Source organism: Coccidioides posadasii, chromosome 1 (genome assembly GCF_018416015.2).
Source record: "Coccidioides posadasii str. Silveira chromosome 1, complete sequence".
NCBI classification, from domain to species: domain Eukaryota; kingdom Fungi; phylum Ascomycota; class Eurotiomycetes; order Onygenales; family Onygenaceae; genus Coccidioides; species Coccidioides posadasii.
The window spans coordinates 7,976,228-7,993,759 of record NC_089407.1 but is presented as its reverse complement, the minus strand read 5'-3'; the positions used below and the strand labels follow the sequence as shown (position 1 = coordinate 7,993,759).

The following is a 17,532-nucleotide window of genomic DNA, read 5'->3' as shown; positions in this document are numbered from 1 at the left end:
TCTGCGCCCGACAGGCTTATCATGTTGGGGCCCCTGATGCGAGTCTTTGGACTATCGTCGGAGTGATGAGATGGGAGTTGACAGAGCGCGCTGTTTGTGTGGGAATTTTTTTGGCCCACATATGGACTTAACACGTGACCAGGCCCATCCCGCCAAGACCAGAAACGCTCTTAACCAACGTAGAGGTAATTATGTGACCGCTTCGCAGAGTGCTGCGAGAGGAGAATCACAGATCCCTTCCCCCACGAGCGAAAATGGCTATCCTGTGGCTTTTACTGTGTTCGTTTTTCTTACTCGGCGGTACGAAATTGAGTTATTGGCTTCCTGCGCCGTGTCATCAATTACTAACGCCATAACAGCAATTGGCATCTTCACCGTTTCCTTGCGGACTCTCTTCGGAATCCGAATCACGAACTCTCGTGGCGGGTCTCAAACCGGGGTGTATGATCGTAACTATCTACGAACAATGACAAATAGCGGCGCCGCCCTATCTGAGCAGATTGAACTGGACGAATTGACTCGTGAGGCGGAGGATTATGAAGATGACCATGTGCGATAGATATGGTAGGGACCGAAATAGAATTCAGAATTCGAGGTCTGCTTTGCTTTTCCCGGATGAAGGAGCGCCTTGCTGTGCTTCATTATCCCCGTCTACGGGGGGTAGTGAAAACGGCTTGATTGTGAACTTCCTTCTGCTGAAAGTAAAGGCCCAATCCTCACCCATGTTCTTGTCACCTCCGCCGCCTCGTTCGTGGAAAACCGGTAGCCGGTGGATTTTTAGCATCCCCTGTGGAGGCTCTTCCTGCGCAGTGGCGGCACCGGACGTGGTAGATGGATTTGAATGCGCCGAATGGGGGAAGGGAGCGAGCTCGATGACGCCATCGGTTAGAAGTTCGATCCAACGCACAAGGCCGGATGACCGTGGATAAAGAGAAAGTGGCAGAGTTATCATCGCCGTCATGCGATTAGAGTGTGTGGATAACAGCGCCCGAATTGAATGTAGGAACTGTAGGACACATTCTGGCTTACTAGCTTGGGGCGGATAAAGAGCGGGAGAAAGGAGCGACGGGATGATTACTCTGTGGATTGTATGTGGGGGAGAAGTCGATATCGCTTGAGATAGCCTTTGACCAACTGATGCAAGCGGGGAGCTTTGGAAAGTTGGAGGGGAGAGCGGTATAAAATTTACGGACGACATTCCGGGATGTGTTAGGCGTTTTGTCAGGTCGAACGCATGGCAAAATACTGCAGGTACGGCTTGGGGTGCAGCCGAAAGATCGCTTTTGTCTGCAACGGCAGTGGGTGCTGTGTGTAACGCATTAGATTATGTAGGTCGTCAAGTTTGCACGGATTCTTCTATAAACGTACCTCTCGACGGAGTTATCCCTGCGCCGAAATCCCCCAACTTTTCATATCTCCATGCAATTTTCATCTTTTCACCTTTTTCTCTGGGCTTTTCATCTGCGGCCTCTGCTGCCCCAACCAGACCAGGAAGGGTTGCTGCCCATTGCGGATCAAACCCCACCACATGGAGTTGATGCTCTTGAACTATCCCTTCCGCCGCATAATACCTCAACAATGCGCCAGCGAAATCCGTAGTACCGCTCTCTTCAACTAGCAGAGAGGACCCGAGGGCGAGTCCGGCGTGTCCTGCAAGCAAGTTGTCCAAGGTGGGGGTGCCAGTAGAGGTGGTTTGTCGACCATCCACAGGCGACGGGCGGAGGCCAAGAACCGGATGTTGAGCTACATCTTTCGTGGGACCATGCGGACCAGCCGTGCGCTGTGTTCCGGTCGAAAGCCCTATGTTCCGCTTGCGGAATGACATGGCTATATTTATGAGAATTGATCTGGACGGAGCTATTAGAGAATGCGGGAGCCGGACGCACATGGCTGCTGACAATGTGTTCAAGCCACATTTGTGGCGCAGGAAGCTACTAATTCATTTCTGATGATAACTGACGCCGTTTTAGTGACTATCACCGGTGCTTCTTACTTAAGTTAAAGCAGCACTAAAAATTCTACGCGCAGAAGCTTTCAACCCCGAAATCCTTTCTCGGCTTGTATGAACCGACGACGCTCACCGTTTGAAGAGTCCTTTTTGATAAAGCAAGTTATATCCCCCCAATCACTATACTCTGGTGTTCAATCCACCTGTTTTAATACAAGCAATAACGAAAAGAAGCTTCCATTCCGCCTGATCCTCCCCGCCGTACCTTCTACCGCAGACATGTCTGACCCGATCCTCTTCGAAGACACCTTCACTATCACGTCAATTAACGCTCAAAAATACGATCGCGTCTCTCGCATCAGCTGTACGTCCACAGATCAGCTAACCACCTTCACTCTTGACGTAAACTCTGAGCTCTATCCGTGCGCGCCTGGTGAATCTCTTTCACTCGCTCTCGCATCCACATTAGCGCTAGACGGTAAAGATGAAGGTGCCGGAGGGCGAGCTGTTTGGAGAGATGTAGGTATGGGCGAGACAACGTTGGCAAATGACTATGACTACGTGTGCTATGGGAAAGTCTATCGATTTGAAGACAGTAGCACGGCAGGGAACATGTGAGCATTCCCCATTTGGCCTGATTATTGCATACAGGCTGGTAGATCGAGTGTTCAAGGTTATGAAACCAAAAGCTAATATGTTCTCGGTGAACCAGGGCTGTCTTTGTTTCATTTGGCGGATTACTTCTGTATCTGGATGGACCATACAAGAAGCTCAACCCGTTGAGAATCGACTACGTTTACCTCTTGATAAAGAAATAAGCTCGAACAGGTTCGACCTTTTAAACCCGATAATACCACGGTCAGGTTAATGCGGTAGTACGGGATAATACGGAACAACAAACGAAATAAAAAGCTTAAGAGGAAATACTCTCGGATTGCATTTAGCGCCGGCGTTCTATCTGGTTAGGTTCTAAAGTCTTTAAGGAATCACTGTGTTTGTCTAAATAAATAAAAACAGGGATGTTATCTAAGAGACGCGTCAAAGGGTGGGGACCTCATGACGGCGATGGATCCTGGCTTGTATCTCCAGATAATCCTGCTCATTCTCCTGTGTTATGATGTTATGCCTGATGAAGAAGTCTATAAGCACAACAGAGCAGTTGGGCTTGAATTCCCCATTGGCCAATGCAGCCTTCACTTCGTCAACAGTCCACAGGTAAAAGCCTTCCACTTCGGTATCGCACGGCTTTGGAACGACGCTCGAATCGACTTCCAAATCATAGACGTATTCACATTCCGGTTGGAGAAGCCCCGTTTCACCACCCGCGCGCGCATCTCGTATATATGTATATGTAACGCATCCAACAGCTTTTGTATTGGCCCTGACTAGATCTTCGGGCAAGGAAGCTTCCTCTATGGCCTCGCGGACCAAACTTTCGAATGGTTGTTCGCCAGTGCTGATCCCCCCGCCAACGGTGTTATCCAACATTCCGGGATACGTTTGCTTTGTCTTTGATCTTCGAGCAACCCAAATTCTAATACCATTCTCGTCGTTCACATAGACCGTCATATGCACTCCATAAGTCAGGATTCCAAAAAGATTGCTGCCGGAGCGCTCAATGCTGCCTAGCAATTTCTTGCCCGGCCCATAAATGGGGTATAACTCATTGCGCCAGCCTCGGAGGACCTGAAAAGTGTCTTCTTTAACGGCAGCGGCTAATGTGCGAGCAAGAAGGTCGGTCCGTTGTTCCGCAGCGGCATCATGGGGAGCCAGGAGTGTCACTGTGCGCGTCTCGTGGTTTATTTCCCAGAGATCCTTTGGCCAAGGGAACTTGTCAACTACAAAATTGGGGATATACCCCAGTCCCGCACTGCAGCCAGAGATTTTGAATGTGTGATAGTTGGTTATATATTGCTCGTAAAACACAGGGTCATCGTGGCAATAGGGGAACCTGCGTCCCGCGTGTCAACAGCTGCTTCTATCCTCCAAATCCAAAGAGGACTTCACATACCTATCACACTCGTTGACCAGGTCAAGATAGGACTTGCTCATATCTGAATCCCCTCACTTAATTCTAGTCGACAGCTGCTGGCCTCGGAGCTCGGATTCCGCATTCACTTCTTCCCTTCATGGCTCGCCAAAACCCCCCCTCCCCCCTTTCTGTTTCGCTGGATCGTTTTGCGGGGACCTCGCTAATCAGCACCGACTCCTCCGTAATCTTGATTACTAACCGAAATTCTATTTCTCACGTGACCTACAAGGTTCGGGCGGAATTCGCTGGGGCCGGCCAAGTCAACAACAGCTGCCCAGTTCCTCCGAGCTCCATTTGTTTCCGCGCAATGGCACAGAGCCTGCGGTTTTTCGACTATAGCTTATAGGATCGTGCTTTTACATTCCTTTACACCGCAAAGTAATGGATGCTCAATCGACAGAACGCTAATCTAGCAGCGTACTAACCCCGCATTCTACAGGTTGCCCGCCGCCCCCGAGCCGTTGGAAAGTTCAAGAACACACGAAAGCTCCTTCAACCCAGCTCAAGGGCTGACTGACTAGCAGCCTAGCCCAAGATGTTTTCCGTTGTCTTACCTAGCCGGCCGTGCCTCACGAATCCCACCCCCATCCAAGCAGATCCTAGTTCCCCCGCGACAAATTTCGTATTTACCTTCCCCGCATGGCCCAAGTTCTCGCACATTGTCGTCTTTCTTCTCCCCGGCATCACACTTCCCGCCGACGCAGCAGCAGCTGTATATATCCAATTCTCCACAGAAGCGAATCCAAACCCCAATCCACAGGATTTCCGCTTTCTCGGCGCAATTGCCAACGAAAAACCTTCTGCGATATTCAAAGTCAATGACCCCGTTCGCCAACGCACGGAAGCCGAAGAGGAAGATGAAATGCTTGACGCGGGATCTCCACCATCACCCAATATCAATATGACCGTTACCCTAGGCATATCCATTGAACCGGCACAGACCGTGGCTTCCAAACTAGCTACATTGAAGGCTCAATCGGCATCTACAGAGCTTGTCAGGAGGGGTGATATGTTTCAGAGACCGAATATACCAACGAAGCTGCTTGCTCAAAGGATAATTGGGAACGCTTTCAATTTCCTTTCAAGCTTTGCGACGTCAGACGGGCGGGAAGAGATGGTGCCGTTGAAGAGCTTCAGGGACTGGTGGTCGAAATTTGAGAGGAGAATAGAGTCCGATCCGGGCTTTTTGGAAAGAGAAGGAAGTGTGTGAAAAGAGATATCCCTTTGGTACTAGAAATGATGGGAGCAAAAAGTTTTTTACAAGAAATCTTGGAGATACCGTGGTAGAATAAAAGATTGGAGTGGAGTCGTGAAGCAGAACACGACCATGTGATACTACACGGCCCTGTCTGCAGCTTTAGCGAAACCTATCTGTTGATCGCGATTTGGTCGAGGTATCACTGTTGCTGATGTTTCCGCAGCCATATGCTCTCAGTGGAGATGCTCCAGGAAAGAAAAATTTGTGTCTGCATATTATAGAGATGTTGTACTCTATCGTTTCAAGAATCATGTCTGTAAACTAAATTATGCATATAAAAACCCCCCAGGAGCCAATAAGGTCTATTCACGGCATCTGTTTGGGACTCTATCCCGCTGTATCATCCATTGATTCTCAAAGTTGAGCTTTCAGTCTTCGAGCAGGAACTTAAGAAAAGACTTCCCAACGGCGAGGCCATCGTTCTCTTTTGCGACCGAGTCCATACCTTCTTCATAAATGCCTGGCGGGAACGCACCCATATACTTCCGGGTATGGAGTAGTTCTATCACGATCTCTTCGGTAAATTCAGGATGACCTTGGACTGTGATGAACTTGCGCGGAGAGTACATTCCTTGCACTTCACATCGAGGTGAGGATCCAAGTGGGATAACGTCCGGTGGATAGTGATGCACTATATCGCGGTGCATTTGCTGGAGGCGCTGCACATTTCGGCAAACATATTAGAACCCCACCTCTCTTTCACAACTAGTCCAACAGGACATCGGAGACATACCAATTTCTCCAGGCCAAGTAGTTTCTTTCCTTGCTCTGTGAGGTCTACATCATGGACAGCCACCTCCCATCCGGCGTCATTAGGACCGACCTTGGCACCTAGAGCCCGTCCAAGGATCTGGTGTCCGAAGCACACGCCGATCAAGCGGACACGGTCTTGAGCAACTATTTTCTTTGTGAATTCGACAAGTTTGAGGATCCAGGGCGTATCATCATATGAATTATATCCTGTAATAACGAACAAAGGGTCAGTGATACACGGATATATATGTACCGGGGCGATGGGGAATGGACATACTTGCGCCGGTGATCAGTACCGCATCGATATCCTCTAATTTCGGGTATGCATCACTCTTGTTCACAATATCCCATTTCGAGATCTGCAGATCAGAATCGGGGTTGATTTTGTAGGGTACGTCCAGACCTGTCGCCGAGGCACGTAACAAGGCTTCAAACACACCACCGTAGCCACCATATTTGGCCTTGGTGTTGGTCAAGGGCTCGTCGCATTCGAGCACCGCAATCCGAAGTGGTACTCTCATGGCTGCTTCGCAAGGACGTTGCAGTTGGATATGGCGTCTGCAACAGTATGTAGGTCTCTGTCAAGGGGGCAGTCGATGGCAACGAGGATGTGTGGCAGAGAGAGGGGCGCTCTTCAACGTGCTTTTCATGATCGAAGCGTAGACAAGGTATGGAGTCAGAGCGATTCTGCCGGTCACAGTGTCGGGCGTTGGGAAGAAAGGTTCATCTCCACCACATCCCTTGTTTCCTATTGCCCGGCGACGTGCGGCGGTGGGCGGCAGAGCAACCGGCCGATTGGCCCGGGATGCTTGATTGGCCGAGACCGCTCGCTATGCCATTTTTGGCCATCGGGACCGGCAGCTCACCGCCCTGGCGACCGGCAAAGGGGGCGGCAGAATGACTAATGCCGATCCACATGACCCCGGATTTTGCTCGCAATCACCGCCCTTATCACGCCAAGCCCAACTTAAATCGCACGCTGGTTGAACGCGGCTCGCCGCGACTAGTCGTCATGGACGGGTTCAGGACTCAATTCATGACAATTGGGTGAATCGGGGAGCCGCCAATCATTTTTCGCTGTGTACGGCAAGCGCGGGCTTCACTGTCCTATTTTCGATGCAGGTATGGTTTCCAGGTATTCATACGATTACAATATCACAGATTGCCGCCCCGGCCATTCCACAAATGTACGCTGAGGCTGACTTCGATAGTTCATTCCTCAGGTGATACGGAGTATATCCCGCCCCATGGTGACGGGAATTGACCTTAATTTCGCTACTCCTGGATATATGAACTGGCACAAGAGTGGCCTATAGAGAAGCGTTTTGGAAGGCGGGTGTTCGCATTGTGGACGGAGTACAGAGTAGGGTGGGACATTATCACGTTTGATTGCTGCAGCCGGCCGTCATGTCTTCGCCTCGGAGAGTCACTGAGTCGACGCCGTTACTTCACAATGGCACCGCCAGTGTTCCGGATATCCCTGACGATATCGACGAGGAGTCCTTGGACCGGGACCTCGCCAACGTTCAGTCAGTTCCCCACGGCGGTGAAACTGAGCCTGGATTCCCTCCCGTATCTCCTAGAGATGGAGCTTCTGAGGCTGCCAAACAAACAACGCCCAAGGGATCGCACCATTTCATCAATGTCAGCCCTGCCCAATTCTGGGTTATCTTCACCGGTATTCTATTTTCGTATATAATCGCATTCTTCGATTCCACTCTGATGGGCTCCATACACCCTGTGGTTACGTCATATTTTAGTTCCTCGAATTCGGCCTCATGGTTATCGACGGGGTTCCTCTTAACATGCACAGCTTTCCAGCCGCTCTTCGGCCGGGTGTCCGATACTTTCGGTCGACGACCGGTTTATCTATTCGCGATCTTCGTGTTCTTCATCACAACGGCTTGGTGCGCGCTAGCTCAAAGTATCGGAAGCTTTATAGCCGCAAGAGTTTGCTGTGGTCTGGGAGCCGGGGCTGTTGCCTCCCTTGGGATGATAATGAGCTCTGATCTGATTTACGTTGAATATAGAGGAATATATCAGTCGTATATCAATCTTGCGTATGGAACGGGCTCATCCCTTGGCCTGGCTTTCGGTGGACTCTTGGCAGACAAACTTGGCTGGAGAGCGGCGTTTGGCATCCAACTGCCCTTCATTTTTATCTATCTAGTAGCGGCGTACTTCACTACCCCCCAATCCCTCGGACCACAATTAGCGTATCAAGAAGGGTTTTCTTTAATGCAGGCCATCAAGTCAATCGATCTAAAGGGGTCGTTTCTGTTGGTTACCGGTGTGACTGCTTTGATGCTTGGCATCAACCTGGGAGGAAATGTCTTATCTTGGGATCATCCACTGGTTATATGCTCTTTGGCAGCATTTGGTGCGATTGTTGCTCTTTTTATCAGGGTTGAGCGCGAGGCAAAACGGCCCGTGATGCCGTTGCCTTTGCTCTCCAGTTTCCCGCGTGCGAACTTGATCCTCGGCAATTTTTGCGCAAATATCACGATTAACACGGTCCTATTTAACGCTCCTCTGTACTTCCAGGCGGTAAAATTGGAGTCGCCCACTAACGCAGGTTTTCGCCTCGTCGGAGCGTCACTCATGCTCATGATAAGCAGCGTATTTACTGGACTCCTCATGACAAAGACTCGCCGACTAAAACCTCCACTTATTCTTGGAAGCATATGTCTAATCTATGGCACGTGCTCTATGAGCATGCTACGTAGAGATGCGCCAGGCTGGATAGGGATGCTATCGGTTAGTCCGGCGTCCTTTGGACAGGGCTTTGCATTCCCCGCGACAATGTTATCCGTACTGGCTGTCAGCGAGCAGGGAGAACAGGCAGTGGTTACAACGACGCTTGGTTTGTTCCGCAACCTAGGGTCAGTTATGGGGGTGGCTATAAGCAGTTGGGTCCTTCAGAACTCGCTTCGTGTGTACCTCAACCTCTCAGTTACGGGGGACGATAAGGCAGAGATTATTCAACGTGTCCGAAGATCTGTTGCCGCTATATCTGAGCTGGATCCAATCCATCAGTATCAAGGCAAGTAGCCAAAAACTTTGAATACGTGAGAGGAAGTGCTAATAACACATTCTCTACTATAGTTATTGATGCGTATGAACGTGCTTTGCGTATCACTTTCCTCTCAAGCATCGTTTCTTCAGCACTGGTCTTTCTTTTAGTTGCGCCCGTCAGGCTGCCTCGTTTACGCCGAAGGTAGCAGCCGGGTTCTCATCGACTCCTTTTCACTTCCGGGTATTCTTTGTTGAGACAGACGGTTTCTGTGTACAATTTGGGAGGGGCATATACGACCGGAGGGTATATTCTTCACATTAGGTGCAGGCTTTCATGCATAACCTTCCTCTAGATAGATTATTGATTCATATTTTCGGGCTTCGATTGTTGTTAGTGGACCCGCCAGAAGAGGAGGCATCCGTCTCAAAATGTCCGGATGAAACACAAAATTAATGTTAACTAAACTTATTCAGGGACAGCCGTATCAAAATAATAGCAATAGTGTCTTCATCGGGCTTGATCGATGCTCTTTCAAAACAAGTCAATCGTATTGCCAATTCATGTTCCTTGACCCCCAGGGTTTCCTCGAGCACCCCGGCTGTCAGCCGGCCAAACAGACAGACCTGAATGTTCCACCCCAAGCACCTTGGAGGGTACGGACTCCCTACCCCATAACCAGCCCCTCCATTGAGAGCCCTAACGGTTCCCGGGACCTCTGTTAATCTGTGATATTTAATTCCGATCAGCATCCGTTGAGTCTTGCTCAGAACCAGAGCCACGCCTTTTCGGCATCCCGTTCACGATCGTCTGTCTTGGTGCCACGAACCAATCCATCGGGACGAACACCTCGCCAGATCGAGACGTGATTGACATCGAAAGTTTTTCCTCCAACCCTCCGTGGTAAGCAAGATATATATTCACGCCTTTAGTCCCCGTCATTATCCCATCGGTTGAGCCTGCGCTCCTTGTGTCAGCCCTTCCCTGTTCCTGGTGCTCCACGGCTCCTTGTTTAGCGCGCATCTTCTAAATGGAATATCTTTGTGCAGCTCACCGTCATTCCGAGAACCACCTGCCTTCGACGCGCGCGATCAAATTTCAACAACGCCGAGATTCATTTGCAAACCGTCCCGTATAGATCCCTACAGACTGCGGACAGTCCCCGGCGCGATATTTAACAGATCCCTGCAAGCGAACAACAACAATCCTACATAGACCCTCACTCGCCGAATCTGCCCTTTCTTGCTCTCACTTGGCATATCCCATGGTACCCGAAAGCGCGCTACGTGTTACGTCACGGGGGAAAAGCATCGGGCAGTGAATACTGCGATAGATGTGGAGGTGAAAGGGGAACTCTTTTCATGAAATCGGGCGCAAAGTTGCGCTTCGAGGGAAAAGTTTCGCCTGCTGCCTCGAATCCTGGGCTATAATTTTATGGACAACAGTATATTACGCGATATCAATGTCATCAACCGTTGGCGGACACCTGCTCCCGCAGAATGACTTCGATATTCCTTTAAATCTCGCCGCTTCACCTTCTGTATCAGCGATACCTGACTATTCTGGAAATGGAGGAGCGTATCAGATAGCAGCGAAGGTGGATTCGAATCCATCACAGAGCGCTACTGTGAAGCAACAAAGTGCCGTTGGCAGCACTGTTGCTGGAGCCGCCGCCGCGGGGCGGGGCGCTGGGCCAGCAACACGGCCGGATGCACCCAAATCTAAGCGTGTCAGGACCGGTTGTCTAACATGCAGAGAGCGGCATCTCAAATGCGATGAAACTCTTCCTCGTTGCCAGAACTGCCAGAAGTCGGATAGACTGTGCAAACGTGGAGTTCGTCTAAATTTCATCGATACTCAGGTTGCCGCACCCCCATATGCCGTGCCCTCCAGCCATGATTGGCAGGTAAACTTCCATGATGAATCTCGCGAGATAGCATCGGAGTACCTAGGCGGCTACGAGAGGTATCCTTCATTAAAAAGGGAGACCCCAAGTCGGCGAGCTGGCCCCGCGTATTCCTATCGTGAGACACAAGCAATGGCAACGCCACACCCAGGACTGACAAGTGCGTCATTGCTGACTCCATTTGCGGAGCATCCGCAGCCAGACATTACAGCGGAGCCAATATTCCATAGCACGCCTCAAGCACCGGCCCCAGATTCTGCATATACGGAACACGCGATTGCTCGTTCTCCTTTTGATGCCCCAAAACATCCCTTGGCTCCAGCGAATGAACTTCGACCCTACTTGAATACCGCAGAGGAGGTATTACTTATGCAGGTGTACGTGGAGGAAGTAGGACTTTGGATGGATTCCATGGATCCTGGAAAACACGTATGTGAGCTCTCTTCGTGAACAAGGGTTTTGTCATTCGACTGACTAGAATAGTTTACCCAAATTCTTCCTTTCCACGCACTTGGGGAACCAATGCTCTTAAATGCTCTCCTGGCTTGCGGTGCACGACATTTATTTCTAGTAAATCCTTCATTCGGTGAAGAGAAGGCGCTATATTATTACAACATTTCGACTAGAGATCTCCTAACCTGTTTACAAGATCCGAATCGTGATACGGTGCTGTGTGCAACCACAGCAGTGGTCCTTAATGTTTATGAAGTTATGTGTGAAAAGGCCATGCAGAGAATGAATCATATCGCTGGTGCCCGTGCGTTGATCAAGGAATGCCGCTGGAATGCCAAAACAACTGGTATTGGCGGCGCATGTTTCTGGTTGAATGTTGGCATGGAACTGCTGAGTTGCCTCCACTTCAACTGGAAAATGGCCTGGGATCCGGATACATGGGATATCGATATGAACATGAGCCTGAATCAAGGGAGCATCGCGGGCGATGAGGAGTTTTGGACCCATCGAATGTTATATATATGTGCGAAAATCGCAAATTATCGAGCCACTATGGCGTACCAAGGGCTTGATCGAAGTTCCCATGATCCCAGGTTAAACCAGCGTTGTGAGGAGTGGAACGCGCTGCGAGCTTGGTGTGATGAGTGGGCAAGATGTGCCCCGAGATCTATGATGCCGCTGGGTTATTTACATCCATGGGAAACAAACTCGAAGTCATCATTCCCCGAAGTTTGGTGGGTACTTGATCGATACTTGTCGAGTCTTTCTTCTGAAAGCATTATGTGCTGATAATAGTTTAGGCTCATCAAACGCTCCGCTGTTGTTGGCCGCCTATTCTACCATACTGCTTGTTGCCTCTTGGCAAAAGTGCATCCTACGGAGTCAGAATATTCAGATGACATGCTGTCCATGCAGCATACTCATGCGCATGATATTTGTGGCATTGTAGCACATGTGAAAGACAGGTGAGCTGATATTTACTATCTATCCATAGCGGTGGATTCTGACTACTGTTTAGGGGTGTTGCCAGCGTCTCAATTCGATGCCTAGCTATTGCAGCGGAATGTGTTGTTGGAAGAGAGGCTCAAGAGGAAGTGATTGCCATTTTGGATAAAATCATCAAGGAGACAGGATGGCAAGTTGGCTTTCTACAGCATGAACTTATCGAGAAATGGGGTTGGAATAGCGCCACCTCACATATGTCGCCGCATCAAAGTCAGCATCCGCAGATGGCAGCAGCTGGGCCTTCTACAGACCTCGGGTCCTCTTTGCTGAATTCCGCATTGCCAAGCGCGCCTCCATCAAGACCCAGGATGCCACAGGGCATCGTCAACCCACTTATGGCAACCGCAGACTTTTCGTTCGACAACCACCCGTATCAGAATCATTACGTTGCTCCGCATAATAATCATTTGAACAACTACCACTATGGTTCCTACTGAGAGTGATTCGGGGAAAGTAAGGTACCTCCAAAGGCTTCATTCACGAAGGCTCGATTGAGGACGAATCTTCTGTTGTGCCTCCTTGTCATGCATTTTGAGCGGCCTGATAAACGGACCTTAATGTATATACAGTCTTGCTAATAGCCCGCTCATCCTTGTTGCTGCGCATACGCGTTCAGGATCATTTTTCCGCTTGCAGATACGCTTGGCTCTTTTCCATGATATTGCCTGTGTATATACCACAACTGCAGTTTGATCGAAGCCTACTCATATTTTAGGTTTCTTTGGTCTAGCTCGCATATTTTGGCCAATATGCATGCTAGAATTATTTTGTGTCGTACTGTTTATTGTTTCCGGGGAGCATTCTAATATAATATCATACGTAAAGTGGTGACACGCATGGACATCAGCCTGCCTTGAGTGATCAACTGATTGAATGCTACATTAAAATAAGCATTCCATACAGAGTACTTCGTTGCATATCCGGGAGCGCGGAGAACAATTGCAGATACTTAAAAATACAGCGTACTCCACAAGGCTGAAGCAAAAATGGCTCTTAAGTAAGCCGCCAAGCAACCGCAACTCGTTCACTCTGGTATTGTATTCCATAGCCCGTAGTTACTCCACAGCGAGGTCTTGTTTTCCTCGTTCACATCGACGGCCCTGCCGTTGTCTCTCCAAGATGACTTCTTCAGGTTTACAGTCTACGATGCATCCTCCGGCGACCCCGGTGTATGTTCTTCGTGGCCATGCAGCCCCCGTTCATGCCCTGCACTTCTACAACCAAAATACAAGGCTTGTTTCTGGCGACGCGGACGGATGGGCTATCGTCTGGAATATGACTACCAAGCGACCGGTTGCAACCTGGAAGGCCCATGAGGGGTCCATTTTAAATGTCAAAGGGGTCAAATTCGCTGCCGATGGCGGTCATTTATGTGATGCGAATGAGCAAGCTGCTAGTGACTCGTCGGAGATGAGGGTGTTTACGTATGGTTCTCCAGCCAAGTTTTACATCTAATTATCATTAACGAATTCTGAATAGCCATGGGAGAGACAATGCTCTCCGTGTATGGAGGTTAAACACAAAAGAGGAAGAGCTTCTCGATAAAAGATTGCCTATCGAAGAAAATTCTACCCCTAAAAATATGAAGGATCCTTGGTTGATCTATTCGATCACGGTGAACGCATTGAATTTCTGTGGCTTTTCTATTTGCTTCAAGCCTTCTTTGAGCTATGAGCCAAATCTCGAGGGTTCCTGTTTGGAGCAAGTCAGCTCTGTGGACGCTTTGCCTGGGAACTGCATGCCCAAGGTGTCCTCTGAAATGTTCATTGCTGTACCCAACGCCATGAATACCGGCGGAATTGATATCTTTCATCTACCTTCACAGAAGCGGATATGCATAATATACGCAGACAAGTCGGTTAACACGGGTATGGTGATGGCGTTGGAGATATTCTTTTCCTCGACTGGTGACTTATACGTGGTATCCGGGTACGAAGATGGCCAAGCTATGGTTCATATGCAACAAGGGCCTATTGTCATAGAAGACATGGATGATGCGTCAACATGGAATTGGGAAAGAATATATCTGCACCGTGCACATTCACAACCCATTCTCTCGCTAGACGTCTCTCCGATGCATAAAAGCCATTTCTTCACGTCTTCAGCGGATGCGATGATTGTGAGGCACCCGCTTCCTCTGAGAAGCGATGATGTGAAATCTGGGGACCAGGTGCCATTAAGAGTCGTGAATACCAAACACGCAGGCCAACAGGGACTGAAAATACGGTCTGATGAAAAAATACTTGTTACTAGTGGATGGGATGGTCGTGCGCGAGTTTACTCGTGCAAAAGTATAAAGGAATTAGCCGTATTGAAATGGCATCGAGAAGGCTGCTACGCCATTGCGCTTGCTGAAATTGAAGCCGACGAGTCGACCACTCACCTACCAACGGAACCAGCCGACGAAAAGCCGGAGCTCTCTACTTTAATCCAAAGAAACCAGCCGCGGTCCCTTATAGCTATCAATCAACAACGCAGTCGAAAAGCACAGCTTACACATTGGATTGCCGTGGGCTCAAAAGACGGAAAAATATCATTATGGGATATCTATTGAGCAGACCCTACAAAGCAACTCCATCCAACGATATCACTTTTCAGAAGTCGGATCAAGCAATATTAAACTCGCTCGCTCCGGCCATGTGTTCCTTTAGTTTCTGCTGCATCTTTTTCCTCGCTTCAGCAGCATCCGTAGTTGAGATGTCCTCCCTTGCTGACATCTTTCTCCTCTCGCCCGAAGCAAGTTTACGATCCGCCTTGAAGGACTTTTTCGTGTCCTCATTACCTGGCCGTAAGCCCGGAACATTGATTTTGGCTGGCCTGTCGCGTAGCGCAAAACTCTTCGCTAAGTGACCCAAGTGTAAGTCTTTGATATTGAACATGTGCCGTTCAGCAGCGATATGCGTCGCATACGCCCGGATATGAGACTGATAAGCGCGTCTGGCCATTTCCAAAATGGTTGAATCCTCGAGAGCCCAGCGCTCAATATCAAGCTGCCAGTCGGTAGCTTTATCTTCCCAACCTTTGCTAACGGCTTCACTGTTCCCACCAAAGCCTCGTTTAAGGATTTCGTTCACTTCGTTTCTCGTCACAGAATTGCTACTACCTTCGCGATAGCTGCCTCTCAATATGTCAACGTACCCTTCCTCGTTGCCAGGGAGGAGGAAAATCAGTGCTCGACCATCGCGGCCTAATCGTGCCGTACGACCGATACGGTGAAGATGATCGTCCGAGCAAAATGCCGGATCATACTCGATAACGAAATCAACATTCGGTAAGTCGAGACCACGGGCTGCGACATCTGTACAGATGAGAACGGATGCGTCTTTTTGCTTTGCGAAGGCTGAAAGGGTTGCTGTTCGAACGTGTTGTGGAAGCGAGCCGTGGAGTTTATGTAGTATAACATTATTCGAAGGATTAGAGAATGCAGACGCCGTAGCAATGGTACCATGAACATTTGAAGAACTGGGCGCATTTTGATCATCAGCATCGGGTAATTCTTCACTACTTTCACGTCGAGTGAAGACCTCGAAATGAAAATCCACAGAGTCTGCGCAAGAAACGAAAATAATCGCTTTCATGACTGATCCTTTGCGTGCAAATGTCCGCTTCAACAGGGCCGTAAGTGTCACTAATCGAAGCTTCGCCGCCACAACTGCGTACGACTGCTTCAGTTGTGCAGGCGCAGAGAATTCAGGCTGCTTCGAGCCGTCTTTCTGCTCATCATCTTCATCGGCAGGATCTGCCTTTATATGGATTGCCTCTTTCAAACTAATCTCTCCCAAACGTTGCACATTCATCTTCAGCGTGGCCGAACATAAAATCGTCGTCCTCTTGGCCGGGAGGTCTGGAGTCTTGGACGGTCTCCGCCTTTCATCCAGCTTCTTAATAATTCCCTGGATCTCTTCTTCAAACCCCAAATCCATGAGCCTATCGCCTTCATCAAGCACAAGCCATCGCACATTGCTAACATCAAGAACCTTTGTATTCTCCAGATGATCCGCCAATCGACCGGGCGTAGCAACCAGAATATTCAATCCCTTCCGTAACCGTGCTTTTTCAGATTTCTTCTTTTCTCCTCCAATAACAGTTCCCGCCACGATCCAGTGTGCACACCGAAGTAATCCATCCAAGACGACGGAGATCTGCTTGCACAGTTCTCTCGTTGGAGCCAGCACTATGGCGAATAGCCCCGAATCTCTGTGAACAGTATTTCCCTCGCTATCCTTCTTTCCCTTGTTATGGCTCGATATCCTCATCAGCCGTTCAACGATCGGCAAAAGGTACGCTAACGTCTTTCCAGAACCAGTCTGCGCTTGTACGAACGCATCGCATTCTTCCTTGAGTAGCTGCGTTATCGAACTTTTCTGGATAGCCGTCGGGGTTTTTAAATTAAGTTTTGTTAGCAGATGTGTCGCTAAACTTGGGGATAGCCCAAGGGACGTAAACGTGTCGATTCCATCGATGAGAGGCGCATTCGAAGGCTTCGCTGGCTCAGTGGTATCTTCATCGTGCGTCGCGCCATCCGTGCTCGTGACCGTCTTCGCGGTAGGATTATACGTAAACAGCGAAGAAATAACTTGTCTATCGCCATATGACTTGCGATCAGTCTGTTCGTCGTTTCCCACCCCACCGCCTCCAGCACTCGACTTGGTCGTGGGTTTGAAATCTCCACCATCGATCCTCTGTCTCTTCGTCGGTCGCTGGCCCGTAGGAACATTGATTTTATTAGGATTCTGCGGATTATTGCTGTTGACAGCTCCTGTCTCTGGGCTGTGTCGGGATTTATTCTGTCGCTTGACGGCGATTTTTTTCGCGACCAGACGATCCTTCCATGTCCCGCCTTTGAAGCGCTGCTGGGGCTTGATGACGCTGTCGTCTAGGCTGAAGTTGAGAAGCATGCCATCTTCGGCCATGGTGATAATCAAGGTCGTCTGTGCCCTCTTTGAACTGCTTCACCACCACGAATATCGAGATATCCGTCGCCTGGTTGTTGATAAAATTGATACTGAGATATTCGGAAGAAAATATAACTTGAGCTTTGAGAATAGCTGATTGGCCAATTTTTGTCGGAATACGATTGGTTTACATATATTTAAGCTTGTTTCAATGGACGCGATCCATTGGCTGCTTAAATGGAGCGCCAAGCCAGTGACATGTTACTGTA

At 49.3% G+C, this 17,532-nt stretch overlaps 10 protein-coding genes across 10 annotated transcripts; 6 read left to right on the top strand and 4 right to left on the bottom strand.

Annotated features, from left to right (window-relative positions):
• Nucleotides 1-254: 254 nt before the first annotated feature.
• Nucleotides 255-559, top strand: D8B26_002435 (uncharacterized protein; the record flags this gene model as incomplete). Its single annotated transcript, XM_066123829.1, has 2 exons — nucleotides 255-300; nucleotides 360-559. The coding sequence occupies 2 exons, from the start codon at nucleotides 255-257 to the stop codon at nucleotides 557-559; spliced, it is 246 nt and encodes an 81-aa protein (XP_065979904.1).
• A 24-nt stretch (nucleotides 560-583) lies between these two features.
• Nucleotides 584-1,825, bottom strand: D8B26_002434 (uncharacterized protein; the record flags this gene model as incomplete). Its single annotated transcript, XM_003066333.2, has 2 exons — nucleotides 584-1,305; nucleotides 1,369-1,825. 2 exons carry the CDS (start codon nucleotides 1,823-1,825, stop codon nucleotides 584-586), a joined length of 1,179 nt encoding a protein of 392 aa, XP_003066379.2.
• Nucleotides 1,826-2,178: 353 nt separating this feature from the next.
• On the top strand, nucleotides 2,179-2,793 carry RPB8 (DNA-directed RNA polymerases I, II, and III subunit RPABC3). The gene is made up of 2 exons (XM_003066332.2): nucleotides 2,179-2,562; nucleotides 2,661-2,793. Exons 1-2 carry the CDS (start codon nucleotides 2,228-2,230, stop codon nucleotides 2,764-2,766), a joined length of 441 nt encoding a protein of 146 aa, XP_003066378.1. The 5' UTR covers nucleotides 2,179-2,227; the 3' UTR covers nucleotides 2,767-2,793.
• An 11-nt stretch (nucleotides 2,794-2,804) lies between these two features.
• On the bottom strand, nucleotides 2,805-4,119 carry D8B26_002432 (uncharacterized protein). Its single transcript, XM_003066331.2, has 2 exons — nucleotides 3,960-4,119; nucleotides 2,805-3,899 (listed from the first exon to the last, which is right to left on the bottom strand). The coding sequence occupies exons 1-2, from the start codon at nucleotides 3,998-4,000 to the stop codon at nucleotides 2,987-2,989; spliced, it is 954 nt and encodes a 317-aa protein (XP_003066377.2). The 5' UTR covers nucleotides 4,001-4,119; the 3' UTR covers nucleotides 2,805-2,986.
• Nucleotides 4,120-4,301: 182 nt separating this feature from the next.
• On the top strand, nucleotides 4,302-5,190 carry D8B26_002431 (uncharacterized protein; the record flags this gene model as incomplete). The annotated part of the gene is made up of 2 exons (XM_003066330.2): nucleotides 4,302-4,358; nucleotides 4,420-5,190. Exon 2 carries the CDS (start codon nucleotides 4,516-4,518, stop codon nucleotides 5,188-5,190), a length of 675 nt encoding a protein of 224 aa, XP_003066376.1. The 5' UTR covers nucleotides 4,302-4,358; nucleotides 4,420-4,515.
• A 20-nt stretch (nucleotides 5,191-5,210) lies between these two features.
• D8B26_002430 (uncharacterized protein) lies at nucleotides 5,211-6,727 on the bottom strand. The gene is made up of 3 exons (XM_003066329.2): nucleotides 6,269-6,727; nucleotides 5,972-6,198; nucleotides 5,211-5,897 (listed from the first exon to the last, which is right to left on the bottom strand). The coding sequence occupies exons 1-3, from the start codon at nucleotides 6,510-6,512 to the stop codon at nucleotides 5,607-5,609; spliced, it is 762 nt and encodes a 253-aa protein (XP_003066375.2). The 5' UTR covers nucleotides 6,513-6,727; the 3' UTR covers nucleotides 5,211-5,606.
• A 279-nt stretch (nucleotides 6,728-7,006) lies between these two features.
• D8B26_002429 (uncharacterized protein) lies at nucleotides 7,007-9,042 on the top strand (the record flags this gene model as incomplete). The annotated part of the gene is made up of 2 exons (XM_003066328.2): nucleotides 7,007-7,113; nucleotides 7,203-9,042. Exon 2 carries the CDS (start codon nucleotides 7,399-7,401, stop codon nucleotides 9,040-9,042), a length of 1,644 nt encoding a protein of 547 aa, XP_003066374.2. The 5' UTR covers nucleotides 7,007-7,113; nucleotides 7,203-7,398.
• A 1,424-nt stretch (nucleotides 9,043-10,466) lies between these two features.
• D8B26_002428 (uncharacterized protein) lies at nucleotides 10,467-13,071 on the top strand (the record flags this gene model as incomplete). The annotated part of the gene is made up of 4 exons (XM_066123828.1): nucleotides 10,467-11,339; nucleotides 11,394-12,097; nucleotides 12,164-12,328; nucleotides 12,382-13,071. The coding sequence occupies 4 exons, from the start codon at nucleotides 10,467-10,469 to the stop codon at nucleotides 12,803-12,805; spliced, it is 2,166 nt and encodes a 721-aa protein (XP_065979903.1). The 3' UTR covers nucleotides 12,806-13,071.
• Nucleotides 13,072-13,484: 413 nt separating this feature from the next.
• ASA1 (ASTRA complex subunit) lies at nucleotides 13,485-14,922 on the top strand (the record flags this gene model as incomplete). Its single annotated transcript, XM_003066326.2, has 2 exons — nucleotides 13,485-13,792; nucleotides 13,848-14,922. The coding sequence occupies exons 1-2, from the start codon at nucleotides 13,488-13,490 to the stop codon at nucleotides 14,920-14,922; spliced, it is 1,380 nt and encodes a 459-aa protein (XP_003066372.2). The 5' UTR covers nucleotides 13,485-13,487.
• Nucleotides 14,923-14,974: 52 nt separating this feature from the next.
• On the bottom strand, nucleotides 14,975-17,281 carry DBP7 (ATP-dependent RNA helicase dbp7; the record flags this gene model as incomplete). The annotated part of the gene is made up of 1 exon (XM_003066325.2): nucleotides 14,975-17,281. The coding sequence occupies one exon, from the start codon at nucleotides 17,279-17,281 to the stop codon at nucleotides 14,975-14,977; it is 2,307 nt and encodes a 768-aa protein (XP_003066371.2).
• Between the last annotated feature and the right edge of the window lie 251 nt (nucleotides 17,282-17,532).

Coding starts and splice junctions, on each gene's coding strand:
- RPB8 (XM_003066332.2), top strand. CDS start 2,228: ATGTCTGACCCGATCCTCTTCGAAGACACCTTCACTATCACGTCAATT. Junction 2,563..2,660: donor AGTAGCACGGCAGGGAACAT/GTGAGCATTCCC, acceptor TCGGTGAACCAG/GGCTGTCTTTGTTTCATTTG.
- D8B26_002432 (XM_003066331.2), bottom strand. CDS start 4,000: ATGAGCAAGTCCTATCTTGACCTGGTCAACGAGTGTGATAG. Junction 3,900..3,959: donor CTGGTCAACGAGTGTGATAG/GTATGTGAAGTC, acceptor CGCGGGACGCAG/GTTCCCCTATTGCCACGATG.
- D8B26_002430 (XM_003066329.2), bottom strand. CDS start 6,512: ATGAGAGTACCACTTCGGATTGCGGTGCTCGAATGCGACGAGCCCTTG. Junction 6,199..6,268: donor GGTACTGATCACCGGCGCAA/GTATGTCCATTC, acceptor TCGTTATTACAG/GATATAATTCATATGATGAT. Junction 5,898..5,971: donor TACTTGGCCTGGAGAAATTG/GTATGTCTCCGA, acceptor CGAAATGTGCAG/CGCCTCCAGCAAATGCACCG.